We start from the raw sequence: 17,888 nt of genomic DNA, 5'->3' as shown, positions 1-17,888 counted from the left end.
GTTTTATATTTTATTTATTTATTACTTATTAAAAGTAATAGTTAGTAGTATTTATTAAAAGCACATCAAAATGACAGCTTCCGCAATATACTTTCACTTTGAGCTGTGACAGTTTTTAGCACATAAACTACACCCTAACCCCCAGTCCCTATCAAAAACCTCCCATCTCTGTATTCACGGCTCCCTCTCTTCATATTAAAAAATTGAAACACATCAGTGTCCCTGCAAAAATTGCTTTCACTTTCTGTTAATGAGTAATTGGGTCTATTGAATGGCCTCTAGTGGTCACTGGCTGTACTTCACCTCATAGAGGTGAGGAGTAGTTAGCCTTTTATAGATGCCCCTCACCTCTATGGGGGGAATTCAAGTGCTGTGCACGCTGGTCATCAGCACTGATATTACTGTTATTTTGTTCCATCATTTTGACTGGCTAGGAACTGCTTTAGAAATATTTACCCAAATTGAAACTGAAGCTGGCTGCCAGTCAACGTACAAAATATTTCATTTTCTCATAGGATAAATAGCTTAACCAGAGGAGACATATATTTCAGCCTTAATCAGGTTTTTGACAGCATATTAAATTTATTTATTCATTTTAAATCTTGTTTCAGAGCACACATTCATTAATCACCTAAATCTGTAAATTGAGTGCGTTGTTATTTATAATACACTTGGCACATAGATAATTCTGCTTTATAGAACTATCAACTTGTACTCATACAGTATACTATCTTAGCAACAACTGCTCAATATTTTGAAAGGCATATACAGAGTACAAAGAAGGGACATGCGGTGGTGGCTGTGTCCAGAGACTGCCACTTACCGCGGCCACCTCCCCCCCCCCCCCAGCTTGCTGCTGCCAATACCCCCCCTGCGCCTACACCCTCTGTGGTCAGTGCTGATACCTCCCGCAGCAACTGCAGCTGACTACCCCAATCCCCCCCCCCCCCCCGGAAAAAAAATACAAAACTCACTTGATCGCAGCATATTTGCCTCCTCAAAAATTGGGTGGGACTCTCGGCCCCAGGAAAGGTCCAATTTCTTCCATGAACCCCCTTGGTGGCAGAGACAAATGGTGATGATCGTGGCACTTCGTGGAAGGGGCATGGTCAAGGCGATGAAAATTGTGTAATTTCACATCATTTTAATGACATCAGCGTCCGCCTGCCGCTCCCAAACTGCACAAGCGTGTCACGTCAGTGGGCTTCTCCTGGAGCCAAGCACAATAACACAGGCAAATGTGTGCTAGGGCATTACTTATACGGAGGAACTGTGATGTGCCAAATTTTGCGGAGTATTGCATATTATTTATATTAGATTAAAGTATTGAGAACATCTGGGAATAATTTTGTGATATTCAGACGGGGCCACGGAGGAAGAGGTGGGGCCAATCACCGCAAACCCCCATTCACTTCGTTTCGGGGGTGGCTCCATTCCTCTGGCTCCCTCCCAGCATTCAGCAGATGCTGTACACATTTGCAGGACATCTATTCAGCACTCACAGCGATGCAGCGCGGTGTAGCTGTTCCCCTGCATGTGGGACTGTGTCTCCAATTAGCGGGACTGTTCCACTGTAATTGGGACAGTTGGGAGGTATGCCCATACCTCCCAACTTTTATAATTAGTAACCCTGGACATGGGTGTGGACTTGCGCTGGGTAGGCAGGGCATCTGCAACAGTAGCGGGGGGCTTGCACAGTGACCCCCAATTTTGGGGGATTGCCCAGTTTACCCTGAGCAACTAGGCAGCCCTCAGTTCCCTTCCCTGCACCGATAGATGCCGACATGGTTATCATGGTTATCATAGAGTAGCATTGATCGCTGGCTCCTTCAGCCTGCCACCCCACCCACGGGACACTGCAGCCCATAGATGGGACAGCGGGATAGTCTCCAATTAAAATGTAATACAGAAAGAAAAAACAAATCACAGCGCTATTTTTGATTAAAAATTAATATTCAAGGCTGGATTAAATCAAATCAAATATTTATTCACATTAAACAATAAAAAATCTCATAAAAACTGAGTTAAGCTTACAGTACCTTTAATAGATTTTGCATATTTGCTATGTGATCTAATCTTTACAGTAAGTGGACTGAAATTACAGCAATAGTCCTATTCCTATGGCAACCTCAATAATGGACACAGGTATGCAATATATAAGGAATGTACAATTTTAAACAAAATGAGACACTTTAAGTTTTAAACACAATTAATGATTTATTAACCCCTTCACGACATATGACGTATATATACGTCATATGTCGGTTGCGGGGGAATCAAGCCAGCTCACGGAGTGAGCTGGCTTGAAAGAGAGCAGGTAATGGCTGTATATTACAGCCAGGTCCCTGCTCTCACGGCCACGAGCGGCGAGTTCGCCGATCGTGGCCGTTTAACCCTTTAAGCACCGCGGGCAAAGCGCCCGCAGTGCTTAAATAGCTGATCGGAGGGGGGGCGCCCCCCTCCGGCGCCGATCGGGGCCCCCCGCAGCGAGATCGGAGGGTGCCGATCGGTTGCCATGGTAGCCAGGGGTCTAATGTAGACCCCTGTGCTGGCCGTGTATGCATACCTATTACATCCTGCCTCAGGCAGGATGTAATAGGAAGTGCATAAAATCACTACGTTCAGCCATAGAGCTCTATGGCTGAACCTAGTACAGGCGATCGCGCCCCCTAGTGGTCAAGTACACTAGGGGGCCTTGTAGTAAAAGTAAAAAAAAAAAAAAAAATAAAGTTAAAAAAAAAAAAAAAAAAAATATATTAAAAGTTCAAATCACCCCCCTTTCCCCATTTCCCAAATAAAAATAAATAAAAAATAAAAAAAATAAACATATTTGGTATCGCCGCGTTCCTAAAAGTCCGATCTATTAAAATATAACATTAGTTATCCCGCACGGTTAAAGGCGTAAACGGAAAATAATCCCCAACGCCAAAACTACGTTTTTTGGTCGCATCGCCTACCCAAAAAAAAATAGCTAAAAGAGATCAGAAAGTCGCCCATATCCCATAATGGTATTAATTAAAAAGTACACTTCAGCCCGCAAAAAATGAGCCCTCACCCAGGTCCGTAGGTGGAAAAATAAAAAAGTTATAAGCCGCAGAACATGGCGACGCGACGCAAATTCGAAAAACCGTAACATATTCTATTTTTTTTTTAGTCGTAAAACGTAACGAAAACTATATAAGTTTGGTATCACCGGAATCGTAACGACCCATAGAATAAAGATAACCCATCATTTTAAACGAACTATGAACTCCAAAAAAACCGTAACCAGCGCAAAATTGTGGAATTGCGTTTTTTTTTTCTTTTTACCCCACATTGAATTATTTCCTGATTCCCCAGAATATTATACGGTATAGTAAATGGTACCATTAAAAAGTACAACTTGTCCCGCAAAAAAAAAGCCCTCATGTGTCTATATAGCCGGAAAATTAAAAAAGTTACGCTTATTTGAACGCAAGGAGGAAAAAAAAAAAAAATTACCTTAAAAGGCAATGTCGTGAAGGGGTTAATATAATTCATAAAAAACAATCATGATAATAAAATATCAATATATATAATACTTAAAAAACTACTGTACATTCCTTTGCTACTACTGAGTGACACAGAGGTCCTCAATTGAGAGCTGCAGGTGATACTTCCATAGATTGGCACCTGTCCTTTAACTGTGTTGTGCTCCCGATTTTGGTTCTTCCTTTCGCCTTTCTGTGTGCCAAGAGGATGTGTGTTTAAATACATCACACATACCTTGAGGTGCAGTACGCAGGGACAGAGAGAGAAAAGAATAGTGTTGTTTTCTATGTAATATATAACAGCCCTGTTTCAGCAATCTCAAAACTCAGTTGAAGGATCTCACGTGTAGGTTCTTGGCAATGGTGAATGTCCTCGAGTGGAGAATAAGTATAGTTGGAGCTGTTCAGAGGGCTTTATGGTAGTCAGGGCCGCCATCAAGGGGGGGGTCTAGGGGTACTTGAGTCCCGGGCGCAAGTGCCTAGCGCTGGATACTCGCCGTTACCGCTATTGTAAGGTTCCTTGCGGCTTCTTTTACCCCCCCCCAGCAGCCTGAGCAGTTGGAAGAAGCTGCCTGGTCCCAAGGACCTTCATTATAACTGAAAAGAGCTGTAAAATTTTTTTGTTTTTTAACAGGTGCCACTTTTTTTTTTTGTTAATTTTTTTTTTTTTATATTTTATTTTAGTTTAGATTTTATACTTTTTTCTATTTGTTTCTGCTCTAACTTACTTATCTAGTGTTCAACACCCCTATTTAGCAGTCATGATGTAACTAGAGACGTGGACCGCAACAACAACATTCCGAATGCGGCAGCTGCACTAGGCCATCAAGAGCTAGGGCTTGCATATGTTAGCCAATCAGGAGCCACTGCCATAATGCTGTTAGCACTTTTCTCGTCTCTAATCACAGCATTGCTGCTGCAGCTCCCCTACCTATGCTCCCCACCTTTCCCCTATGGGGGCCCTGCCCATTATATCAGTTCCGGGCCCCACAATTTGTGATGGCAGCCCTTGTGGTAGTCCTGATGTCTGGTTCTAGTCCAGTTGGTGTTGTTGGTATTGCAGAATTTATTAATATGCTCGCTGTTCAAATGGATGCATACGGCTACACATCTATTCGCAGCCAATTTAATATGTCCAAAACCATCGTTACAGGCTCACCATCTAATGATTTTTACACTGAGCACAAGTCATCAGAGGCTCAGAGTATCCAGAGACCTACTCGGCAGTGTGATGGAAAACAGGCATATCCGGCCAGGAGCTGAAGTCACACACCCTCCTATAAAGCTCTCAGGCCCACCTAGCCTTCTCCCGGGCACTCTCAACCTTTTCTTACCATTCCTACTGAATGGCCCAGGTTAAAATACCCCAGGTGCCTACTTCTATCACCTTGCGAACAGCATGCAAATAGAAAAAGTAGCAGGACTTCATCACAGGACGGCCTTGATCATGCATACTATGGGCAGTATTTATAATTGGCCGCTGGGGAATTTTGTAGCTTTGCAATTTATTATTAACAGTTTATTATATAGCGCACACATATTCCGCAGCGCTTTACAGAGAATATATGAACACTCACATCAGTCCCTGCCCCAGTGGAGCTTACAATCTATCTTCCCTACCCCATGTACACGCACACACAGACATTCGAGGGTCAATTTTGTTGGGAGCCAATTAGCCTACCAGTATATTTTTGGATTGTGGGAGGAAACCGGAGTACCCGGAGGAAACCCACGTAAGCACGGGGAGAATATACAAACTCCACACAGTTAGGGCCATGGTGGGAATCAAACCCATGACCTCTGCGCTGTGAGGCAGTAATGCTAATCATTACACCATATGTACTGCCCAATCGGGTCTGAATTACATCCAAAATTCCCACAGATTTTCTATTCATTTTTGAAAATGGCATACCTGTTGGTAATCATATTTAATAATTAGCTGTGTTATTAAGATAGGATTCTTTTAAACATCATAGGAAAATCTTATTTTATTTGGAACATTGTGTACAGTTGCATTAGAAGATGTACAAAGTATCCCTTGAATACATGCTATACTATGATTTACTGATTATACAGCTACTGCAATGCCTACAGCGTGACTTGGAATCTTAATGTATTGTACTGTGTTACAGTTATTTTTCCAGGTGGAAGGTGACATGTGTCTGAAGATAATTGAGAACGGAGAGCACAGGGACATTCACATTAAAGAAGGCGAGGTACAGCTGATTTTACCATGACTTACAAGTAATTGCCATCTTTACGGGGTAACACTACACAAAACTACAAGCTTAGTTTTGGGTTGGGCTGCAATAGTTAAAATAAAATAAATTGAAAGTACATTCACTTTGCTAGCTCTACGAGCAAAATCCGCAAGGTTTCCTAATACCTAGAACTGTGGTACCCTTAGCAGCATGTGTTCTGACCAGGGCCGCCGGTAGGGGGGTGCTGTGCGTACAGCTGTCCCGGGCCCCGTCCTCTAGAAGGTCCTCCAGAAGGGCCTGGGCAGCTCATTTTGCACACCGCAACCACGCCCTCCCCCATTATCCTCTGCTGCGCTCGGTGCACTGAATAAAGCACAGGCTTCGTCAGTGCAAGATGCCGGCAGCCAATTAAATTGCTGCACTGGCTTTTGAGCCAATCAGAGCTCTTGTATCGTTAGCCAATCAGAACGGCTGCCGGTACACGAGCTCTGATTGGCTCACCAGCCGGTGCTGCATTTTAATTGGCCGCAGGCATCCTGTATTAAAGAAGCCTGTACTTTGGGACCTGCTGCATTCAGCAGGAGGGGATGAGGGAGCAGGAGTCAGGCGGTAAGTGAAAGGAGGGGGGACCCGGACTGAAAATCAGTCCTGGGCCCAAAAATTACTAGTGGCAGCCCTGGTTCCGACACAATTTTACTGTGATGTCAGTTGACTGTATTCTACAGTACTTCCCCTACATGCTTTTGCAGATCAGATCGGAGTCGCAGATCGTCATGGCTGCCTCTGTTCATGAAAACATGATTTGTAGCATTATGGCCCAAAGGGGTGTGGCAGTGGTGCATCTATAATGGATGCACCACAGCGCATCTACTAGTACTCACTAGTGCACAGATGACTAGAGTGGAGGGGACCCAGACAGAGACTGCACATGGACCCTTTCCTCTCTGAATACTCCTCTGGGGCATAGGCGTGCGCAGCCCATTTCCTTAGGGGGTGCACCATTGGAGGGGCGTGTTCATCACGCCTACTGGGTGTTCCCATTACACAGTTCGTAGTGACCCATATTCACATTACACAGCACAAACTGACCCTATTCACATTATAGGGGTTCGGCAGGCGGTGTTCCACTTGCTAAGCAGCAAAAGATTGCTACTTAGTGAGCGATCCTGAATCAGGCCCCTTGTTCCCCTCACTTCCCCTCAATGCATTCTCACACACAGCGCACTACTCCCTCACAGTATATGTCACACACAACCTTATTCACTTGTCCCCAGTCTCTGCACACAACCTTATTCACTTGTCCCCAGTCTCTGCACACAACCTTATTCACTTCTCCCCAGTCTCTGCACACATTACCTGCAGGCTTCAGCCAGGAGCCAGCCTGCCACAGTTCACTAGGTAGGCTGCAGCTTCACTAGTCCATCTCCACACTCCACCCGAGCACAGGACATGTCAGGGGCGTGGCCTAATCACGGACCTCCGTGGCCACGCCCCCTTAAAAAAACTCGTGCTGAAGGAGCCCAGCCACTGCAGCCAGGCCAGCGCAGGTACTGCTAGCCAGCCGGGCGAGGGGGCACTGTCGCTGACGGTCATTAGAGGTGCTGCAATTGTGCGGGGGGTGCCGGTCATTAGGAGGTGCCTGTGCACCCCTGGCACCCCCTGTGCGCACGCCTATGCTCTGGGGTGTGGTTTAATGTTTATAAACACCAAGCCACACCCCCTCAGTGTTTTGCGGCATAGAAATAACTGTGCACATGGGAAAAGCTGGAGATTGAATAGCTATGGAAGCCGCATTATTGCTGCCATCCTCTGCTTTACCATACAGACACAAAATAGGCCAATAATATCACAAAATGCCAAATGTGCATAATAAATATAAACTTAAAGTCTATTATTTATTTTGAATTTAATTTAGTTTTCTAACAAATATTGTTTTGCAATTATTTTAGGCACTAGAATATGTATTTACCACTTTATTATTCTCACTTAAAAATTCTTAATAGTATTGGGTAAGCAGTAGAAGTTTAAGAGCTATTACATCAAGGTCTCAAGGCACATTAACATTCCAGGTGCAGAGATGTGCATTTAATGTTTTTTTTTTTTTTTTTCTTGTCACTCATAAACATTTACGAGCGAGGTTCCTGCAGGTAACTGAATTTGGCAGCATGAGTGTCCCTTGGTTGGAGAAACTGTATTACATACTGTAAACCAATATTAAGACCCAAGTCTGTTCCATCTGTTTGTCAAAACTAAAGGTCCACAAAATACAGGTTCACAAAATACTGAATACCATAGGTTCCTAAGCACAGTACTCAAGTCCAGGGCCGCTGAGAAGTATGCCAGGCCTGGTAAAATTGTGGGGGCGTGAACTAATCACGAGAGGCGTGGCCACCTCTCAGGATTAGGACACACCCCCAAAATGTTTTGAGGGGGTTGAAAAAACAATCTAAAGTTGAGGGGGGGGGGGGTTATTGTCCCTCCCCTCAGCAGCAGCACACACCTACAGCATGTGCTGTGCTGACAGCAGGCTCAGCATGAGCTCTTACGCTCTCAGTGAGATGCTCGTGCTGAGGCTTCTGTCAGCACAACACATGCTGTAGAGGTGTGTGCTGCTGCTGACGGAGAAGGGGTGGTTTGGGGTACTAATTAGTACCCGCTCCCCCTCCTCTCTCGGCGACCCTGCTCAAGTCACCCTAGTGGTCAAGGTTTTAAAGACATCCATTGCTCAGCATTTATGGTTAAATCAGATATGCTGAGGCACTGTACTAATTAAATAACCTGATGCCAAGCATGCTTATACCTAAAACCTGGATGTTAGGATGCCTTAAGGACCGCAATTGGGAAACTGCTGTACAAAAAAAAGGAACAAGAGATGGAAAGAGAGAAGGCAGCCAGATAACGGGATTTCTCTAGTTTAAAAAGATAACTGAAAATCATAATTAAACCATCTGGTATTCTGGTGGCAATTTGAAAATCTAATGCACTTTCCTTATTGACAGAAGTTTAGCCAAATTACATTTTCCATATAAACTGGGGGTTTTGATAGCTGCACATGTAAATGATGTGAGTTATTACGGTGCCTAATGAATCCAAAATGTTTTCAGACCTTATCTTGCTAATTACTTGCGGGTTGTCAAACATTCTGTTTAATGCAGTACAAGACGGATTTAATTACAGTATACCGAGCAGAGTACATCTAAACAATACTTTATAGTTGTGTACACAGATATTTAATTTACCAATTATATATTATGGGATGTAGCTATGAGCAACCAATCAGAATCTACTTATGTATTTTGCACCTTCTAGAAGAAAATAGTTTCTGATTGGTTGGTCATAGCAACATCCCATGTGAAATATATCTCCCAACTTAGTCAATTTCCCACTTTGTCTTTTATGTACTTTATATGGACATTAAGGGCTATATTTACCAATTGAAGATTTCCCATTGAAGATGGGATGTTGCCCATAGCAACCAATTAGATTCTATCTAGTATCTTCTAGAAGGTGCTAAATAAATAAGTAGAATCTATGCAGCACATACTTTTTGTACTGTGCGATGAGATGCCCACAGGAGCGCGCATCGAATCGCACGGTGCAATCGCACCGTGTATGGGCACCTTTACTTTTATTTTATTATTATTATTTATTTTTGTTTTTTGGTGCCTTCCTTGACAGGAAGATTACCTGGCACTTTGCTGAGGGAAATTTTCTACCTTAGAATCTGAGGAGTTAGAAGTGTCAAAGTTTCTGATTGGGAATAGATCTCCTGTTAAATGAAATATCACCTCAAGAAGAAAATAAATTGTAGAAAGAAGATAGTTTCCTTTTATGAGCTCTTATCTATTAATGCTGCCAGCAATGGAGGACATTCTTAAGGAGTCTCTCACAGAAACAGAGATTGTATCCTCCATGTCAGTGATGATAGAAAAATCTGACCAGTGGCTCATGTGTGCACCTATGTGACCATAGGTGGGCACAAGACCCAGCACCCACGCGACTCATAGGTGCACATGCAAATGATTTCACTCTCCTCTGCCTCAGCGATTTCTGGAGGCTTGCCGCCTCACCCGCCTACTGTTAGCAGGGCAGCTGAGAGGGGGTGGGGGGGAGTGGGTACTCATTACCCGGGCCCGGGCTTGCTGGAGGGGCCTGGCAGGGGCCCTGGTCCAACCCCTCCCTTCCCCTGCCATCTCTCCCAGGCAGCAACAGCAGCACACATTTCTACAGCATGTGCTGTAGACAGCGCATGCTCATGCTGAGCCTGAGTTCAGAGTTTTTAGAGTTTTCTTTCACCCCTCTAAACATTTTGGGGTGTAGCCTAAGTGCAGGAGATGGTCACACCTCGCACACTTAGGCCACGCCTCAAAAATTTTACCGGGCCCAGCATTCCTCTCGGCTGCCCTGACTGTTAGATGGCAAACCTCCGGAAAGAGCAAAAAACGTCTGTTCAGAGTAGCTTCAGTCAATGTTTTCTTTTTTATTTAGAACAGTGGGGCAGATGTATTAAGCCTGGAGAAGAGATAAACTGCAGACAAAGTAGAGATAAAGTGAAAAGAGATAAAGCACAGCCAATGAACTGTGTTTGAAAATGACAGTTGGGAGTTGATTGACTGATGCTTTATCTCCTTTCACTTTACCTCCACTTTATCCCCAGTTTATCTCTTCTCCAGGCTTAATACATCTGCCCCAGTATCTGATGTAGTGCTTTCAATAAAAACTGTCAGCCCATGTTTGATAATATTATTGCCTTCTTTCTTTATCTTGGGGAAGTCAGATACAGTAGATCTTTGAATCAATGCTAAGCACACTGTAAAACTTGTCTTTTTGAATATGTGTACTAGCTTTTGTGTACATTTGTAGCTAATGTTATATAAGTAGCGGGTAATGCTGTTTACTGTGATTCCCCATGATTTCATCTTACAATACAGAGGCCAAAATACAGCCCTAAATGCAGCCCATTCTACAAAGGACTGAATCCAGCCATTAATGCTGAGGGTACAATCTGCCCACATACCTCCCAACTTTCCGGCTGCAGAAATAGGGACACTCGCGCGGCGAAGCCGCACGAGCGCCCAAAAAGGGGGTTGCGGCTTATGCAAATGAGGGGCGTGGCTTTGTAAATGAGCCGCGTCCCCGTTTTCAGCCGCGAATAGACGTTGTGCACATGAGCACAGTGTCTATTCTGTCAAATTGGGGGGGGGCTCCGACCCCCCCCCCCCCCCCCCCCGCAGCGGGACACCTCCGGCCGCGGGTGGGACAGCGGGACAGGACCCGGTAATCGGGACTGTCCCGCTGAAATCGGGATTGTTGGGAGGTATGTGCCCATCATAGAGGCCCATCATGCAGAGGATCATAGAAACATAACATTTGATGGCAGGTAATGAGAACTTGTCCCTAGTCTTAAGGGCCCGGTTTTTATTCCAATTCAGGTGGATTGAGTCAATTTATCTGACAAAATCTGATGTGCCTGTTTGACAAAATCTTATGTGCCTGATGTGTAGAAAACAATGCACAATCCTGTGCCATTGGGTATAACCAAGAGATTGTAAGAGATTGATCCTCCTGCACATAGGATAAATCAGGTCCAATTTGTTGAACAATAAGTTGAACAAGTGTAAGGGGGCCTTTAAGGCTCCCATACATTAGTCCGACATGACAAGTCGGACCTGATTGTACCAGCAGCTCCCCGGGAGGGATCACAAGCGATTAGGCAATTCATGTGCCAAGTTTTTGCATGTGATAAATTACATGCGAGTTATCACATGCAACTCCTGGGGAGCTGCAGGGACAATGGGAGCGGGGGGTGGCAGCAGGGGGTATGCTCGCGACCAGTGACAGTGAGCCAGGCATGGGGGGTGGCGCAGGGAGCCGGACAGGAAGCCACTGCTGTCAGTGGGAGCAGGGGGGGGGGGAGAAGACGCTGCCGGGCAGCAGCGGGAGCAGCATCAGAGGAGCACTTCAAAGGAAAAAAAAAATCAGCGGTCTCAGCCAATCAATGGCTTCCTATTAGTGTCTATGGGCTTTTTTGTATTGAAGTGCTCTGCTCCCGCTGCGCTGCTGCCCGCTGCAGCGTCTTCTCCTTCTCGACTCACTGGTTCCCTGTCTGCCCCCCCCCCCCCTGCTGACGGCTTCCTCCTGCCCGGCTCCCTGCTCCCAGAGGGGATGTCAACATATGCGATTTGGGCCGATTTCACGGCCCGATTCATACAAATTGGGTGAAATCATGCCCAGTCGCACAGTGTATGGGGGCCTTTAGTCTGGCCTTTTACAAGTTTTACTCTCACTAGTACATGTTGTCCTCAAGATCTACAAAGAAAACATAATACAGTATGTAGTAAGTGTAGAGGTTAAAAAATATCAGAAACAACATCAGCAGTTAAATATGTTTATGAGCTGCCTTTTCGCGAAGACATCTGCAAGCAATTCTGTGTTTTCTTGCTTTTGAGTGTTTGTCGTGTGTGTGATTATAGGAGAAAACAATTGATGTGTGAGGTTTAACTAGCATTTACCGGAGAAAGATGTTATATTTGCATGAATTGACTCATTTCCATAAAAACACGTTCTGTCTTGACAGATGTTTCTGCTTCCGGCACGGATACCACATTCTCCACAAAGGTTCCCACACACAGTGGGGCTCGTGTTTGAAAGGAGGAGGTTAAACACAGAGAAAGATGGTTTGAGGTAAAGGATCGTATTGTTTATAGTAATTTAACAAGTGACACCAAAGTGTCAGGATGTTGTGTTCTGTATTCTGTTATATTGTACAATATTGTGTTGCTATTTTTATAAGGCTACTGTATCACACTCTGGAATTATAACTAAACTTTAATGACAGGCGCACAGCAATACGCAGGCATACCACTGTGACTGCATAGCAAGTGCAGAGTTTTAAATTAGGGAGGAATTATTTTACGTTGGGATAAAATATCTTTCCCTGACATGTGCATTGTGGGGCAGATGTGCCTGTTCCCTCCCCAGATGCCTGTTCCCTCCCCAGATGCCTGTTCCCTCCCCAGATGCCATCTCAAACTTCTATGTACACTCTGGAGAATGAGCTCACATACAGTATACTAGGAGAAGAAAGAAAGGTGGAGTAACAAAATTATAGACAGCAACGAAGTAATACCCAAACCTTCAGCAAATGGAGAATAAGGGTCTCCTAACTTCACCCCTAAGGGTGATACTATAAGAACAAGATTTTCCCTTGCACTGGGTAATTTAAGGTTATATTAAGGGGATGGGGTCTGGACTACACACCCTAGCTACTTATAATGTGATGTGCTTCCTAGCTGAGACTACAACATAGGCCCTTATTCTGGTTGGTGCGGATATTTCCGCGTGCGTTTGTTCCGCCGATGTTTTGTGTCTGCGCATGTGCAGAGGCATATCTGCGCATGTGCGAAAGGGACATACGTCCAAATTCCGCATGAATTGATTACACTACGAACAGGGGGTGGAGAGGGGCGTGAAGGGCTGTTTGGCCTCATTAACATATGCATACGCCCCGCGTTTCATGGGCGTTCCCATGAAAACTGTAGGGGGCGGACATATGACATTGCCGGATGTCAGCTGCCCGCCCAGATCCCTGCTTTTGCACGGAGAAATGCCCGAGTGGTCTGAGCTCGCAGGAGCTGCCTGACCACTCGGTCCTGCATTCGATGGTATGCGACCATCGAATGATGAGGGAGGTTCCCAGAGATGGAGGAGGTGTATACATGAGAAATCCACTCATGCTCCATGCGGTCAGCGGCTTACCGCATTCGGACGGAGTGAGCGATCTGTAGGGAAGGCGGGGTTTAGGACGCACGGTCCTGGCCGCATATTCGGCTCTGGCCGCACAGACCAGAATAAGGCCCATAGAAACAAGGGAGCAGGTGAACCAAACAGCGATTACACTTATAATAGATGTAATAATTATACATCATATACAAGGTTTTGGCATACAATTGGTCAATATTATGAGCCTAACCATCCTACGTCAAGGTAACCTCATCGTGTAGGGCCCTAAGATTATCAGAGAACCCCCAAACCACCCTAACCAAACCACCACAGGGCACCCACAAATAAAGTATTAAGTAAGTAAAAGTAGCTGCTCAAGTAACACTGAGCAGTTACTTTTAATCTTATGGACCTACCTGAGGACGTTACCTTGTTATTGGGGGGTAGGCTCATAAATATTAAAAAAAAGTATTGAAACCCTCAAAAAAAATCATTGGTTCTCTTTTAAAGAATAATGTTTTTTTTTTTCAAATATTTCCTTTTGTTATTACCATCCTGATAACAATAGCAGAACATGGATTACTGCAGTGCATGTAGCCCCCGATCAATGATAGGTTAAACCACATTGGCAAATATGGGGACGTTTATAGCCATTGGGGTCTCCAGATAACAATAGCACTGCTACAGTGTTTACAGTAGTGACCCAATGATGTATAAGGCCATTATAAAGCTGGACATGTACTAGCTGGGTTCATGCACATGGCAATCATGACTTGATAATTGCTGTAAGAAATTACTGTAGTATTGTACAACAAGATTTCTCATGTTGCCTATCTGTTGGGTTGATGAAAATCAACACAGTTCATTGAATTAAAACACATATTTTAAACTTATTATTACTTATAATTGATAATTTTATTTTCAAAGGTATTATATCGACAATTCTACCGAAGTTTTATTTGAAAAGTGGTTTTACTGCGAAGATCTTGGAATACAACTTGGACCAATAATTAATGAGTAAGAATGATATGTACATACTGTATATTGTGGTATTTTATACCTTTTCTTCTTTGCTTCGTCCTTCTATCTTCACATCTAGACCTTCCCCCAATGCCGCTATTGTTACATTCATTATTAAAGTTCCAAGAGTCTCACAATCTTATTATCTCTTATATCATGTCTACTGTAATATACTCTACTTTTCTTACATCTCCCGCTTTGTCCTTCTTCAATCTAATCATAACTCTGCAGCCAGGTCCCTTCCCATGATGTCTCCGCATCATGGGATCTGCAGGCACTTAAAGTGCAGCTTAGCTGTAAAGCCAGGTGCATGCCGGCCATGTACTGGGTCGCAGCGGCTGTGTGTGACATCACACAGCTGTCGAGGCCCTCCACTGGAGTGGCCCAGACATGCCCGTGTTTTCTGGGTTGCTCCCAGGAAAAGCTGCCCCCACAATGATGCACCGCTGCTCTCATCACCGCCCATCGTTAGAAGTTAAACTGATCACCAGATGATTTCAGTTTTAGTGTTTGCATACGTGCACCGGTGCGTGCATGCTTATGCAATTGTCCCAAAAAAAAAGTGAACTAATTTTTGGACAATTGCGACCGAATCAGGCCCTATATCTTCAGTAGTGTTAAATGTATGCTACTGCGCAAAATACTAAATTAAAGATGCTACGATAAAATTATAAATCTGGTTTGTTCATTTTTGTTCTTAGATTTTTCAACTCCAAGCAATATAAAACGGGAAAACCTGACCCAGGTAATAGTGATAGTTAAAACTTAAATCTCATATTTATTTAATGGATTCAAAGCTTGCAGAACTGGTTTATTTAGGTTTTCTTTCTGTTTAAAGATGTCTGTACATTTGAGTTTCATTTCTCTATTCCCCAATCTGATCCAATCCACCACTCTGCCGATCATAATCGGCATCAGGCATCCATCAATAATTGCGGATTCACTGGGGTATCAGGAAAATTCTGCATGTTAAAAATCACTGATTTGCCGATCCTGATATTTTTTCAGTTGGGATCAGCAAATCAGGGAAATACGATGTGTTTTAATGTGTATGGAGCTTTTAGTGCCTGATACTAAGTCAGTAATATTAAAGTAAGAAATAGCAAGTCATTGTGAACATGGACAAACCATGAAACATAAGGGCCTTATTTTGGTTCACTCTTTCTGACAAAATCCTTCTTAGATGGACAAAACCATGTGCACTGAAGGGGAGCATATGCAAAATGTGCAGAGAGAGTTAGATTTGGGTGGGGTTTTACTTCAAAGTGAGATCTATATTGAAGTGTAAAAATAAAGCAGCCAGTATTTTCCCTGCACAGAAACAAAATTACTCACCCAAATCTAATTCTCTCTGCACATGTTACATCTGCCCCCCTGCAGTGCACATGGTTTTGTCCATCTAAGAAGTATTTTGTCAGAAAGAGTGAACCAAAATAAGGCCCTAAAAGTAATACATGTATTTTTTACTTGAAGGGAAAATATTGGCTGATTTCCTTGTAGCCCACAAATGCTGGACAGCTTTATTTTAACCCTGCAATTTAGGATTCAATTTGGATTCACCTCTCTCAAATCTAAATCTCTCTGCGCATCTTTAATCTGCCCCACCTGCAATACAACAAGGCTGAATTATGGGTCACATGGACCTAGTGATAAAGATTATCAATGGCCTATTGTGAGAAGCGCAGGAGCTGTGCCCAATGCTGTGTGTATGTCACCAGTGCCAAATAGGCATGTACAACACATTATTAACCACGATGGGGTATATTCAATTCCAGTCGGAACTGCCATCTTGTCGAAAAGATAGCAGTTTTCAACTAGAATAGACCGGAACAGGAATGTTCCAACCTGTCAGAAACCAGGTGGATTGGCAGCTATTACGCCTATCTGAAAGATTTTGGCCCCGTTTCCGGCAATCTAAAACCGCTGAAAACATGTTGGATTGAGGCAGGGAGGATGGCGCCGGGCTGGGTAAGAGCAGGTCACCCGGTGCTCCCGGCCACATACCGCTGCCTCCCAGGTGCACACTGCTGCCGCCGATGCGCTCACCTGGTCCCGGCGCCGGCCGAGTGAGCATCAATCAGCAGCCAAAGCTGGCGCTGTGTTGAACAGGTAATGTCGGATCCATGTCAAGAAAAGAATGTCGGAATGGATCTGACACTAATTGAATATACCCCAATGTCTCCCTAAACATGTAAAAAGTAGAAAACCATGGTGTTTTTTGTTTTGTTTGTTTTTCAAGGCGGTGACCATATATATTTTTTATCAGTTTAATTGTATTTACACCTAAGAAGCCTGCATAGTGATTTTTTACTTTTTTTACTTTTTACTTTTTTTTTTTACTTTTATTTATTATTGGTTTTGAGCTTCAAAACTGATTGGATGTAGAAGTGCACCAGCTTACTGACATCGACGTCAGGTTTCAATTAAAGCTAAAACCAAATGTACCCTGTCGGATTAAATACTGTAGTTATTTGTTGACAGCTAAATGCTGTTGATGATTGTTGGTAACAGTTGGTTTTGGTTTATAACCAAAACCGTCAGCTAGTAACATTTAATCATTACATGGTTTTTCTTTGTGAAAACTGTATGCTGAATAACTTTTTTAAACTGTTCCAGAACTTTTAGGGGGCAATTTACTAAGATGGGAATGTTGCTACGGGCAACCAATCAGAATCTATTTCTTATTTATTTAGCACCCTCTAGAAGATAGTAGACAGGATCTGATTGGTTGCCCATAGCAACATCACATGTGAGGTCTTATTCCCATCTCCCCCTTAGCGTTTAGCTAAGTGCATTACTGACAGTATATTATAATACCACTTCAGAATTTATTGCATGAAAGGTTTTTTTTTTTTAGATGTGAGATAATTAGAGGTCAATAAATCACTGTAATGGTTGTTCAGCAGAATATGACAAATGAGATTAAATTATTAACTTTAGTCCTGTTAAAATGATAACTTCCATGAATTTTGCTACAGCGAATGCACTCCAACCTTCAGCTTGTCTTTCCAAGAGTCTCTTAGGAGAGCTTGGTCACCAGTTTGTGACAGACAATATGACATATCCAGTGTTGTGTTAACTGTATAAACCAATGTTGCTCCGACATAGGAAGGAAAAAACTGAGAACTTCTATTTTAAGTAATTCAGTTTCAGTTCCTCTTCACTCTTCTGCTCCCTGCATGTTTTGTTGCAAATTTGTACTTGCTGTATATAAACTTATTGCACAAATGTTGCAATCATGATCTGTGACAATTTTATCTTCAGGTGCAAGATAAATGTGTTATACTGTAAACCAGTGATTTTCAACCTTTTTACCTTGTGGCACACTAAAAAAGATTTTAAAATTGCCAAGGCACACCATGAGATGCCCACGGGGCAAAACACATTGCCCCCCACAGGAAAAAATCAAACCTATTGCCCCCCATATAAAAAACAA

General features: G+C 43.5%; 1 protein-coding gene across 4 annotated transcripts in view; it reads left to right on the top strand.

Moving 5' to 3' along the window:
• The window catches only part of HAAO (3-hydroxyanthranilate 3,4-dioxygenase), a 41,312-nt gene that overhangs the window by 11,901 nt on the left and 11,523 nt on the right, over nt 1–17,888 (top strand). For 2 of the 4 annotated variants that reach the window (XM_083175701.1, XM_083175698.1), the window contains exons 3-6: nt 5,642–5,725; nt 12,288–12,394; nt 14,360–14,449; nt 15,154–15,197. In XM_083175701.1, the coding sequence (XP_083031827.1) occupies nt 5,642–5,725; nt 12,288–12,394; nt 14,360–14,449; nt 15,154–15,197 (325 nt within the window). The remainder of the gene's footprint in view (nt 1–5,641; nt 5,726–12,287; nt 12,395–14,359; nt 14,450–15,153; nt 15,198–17,888) is intronic. The other 2 variants (XM_083175699.1, XM_083175700.1) reach the window with 2 other exon arrangements.

The sequence above is a fragment of the Crinia signifera genome, chromosome 3, assembly GCF_055691185.1.
Source record: "Crinia signifera chromosome 3, ASM5569118v1, whole genome shotgun sequence".
Taxonomy (NCBI): Eukaryota; Metazoa; Chordata; class Amphibia; order Anura; family Myobatrachidae; genus Crinia; species Crinia signifera.
The sequence above is the reverse complement of the archived record's forward strand: the minus strand, read 5'-3'. Positions and strand labels throughout refer to the sequence as shown.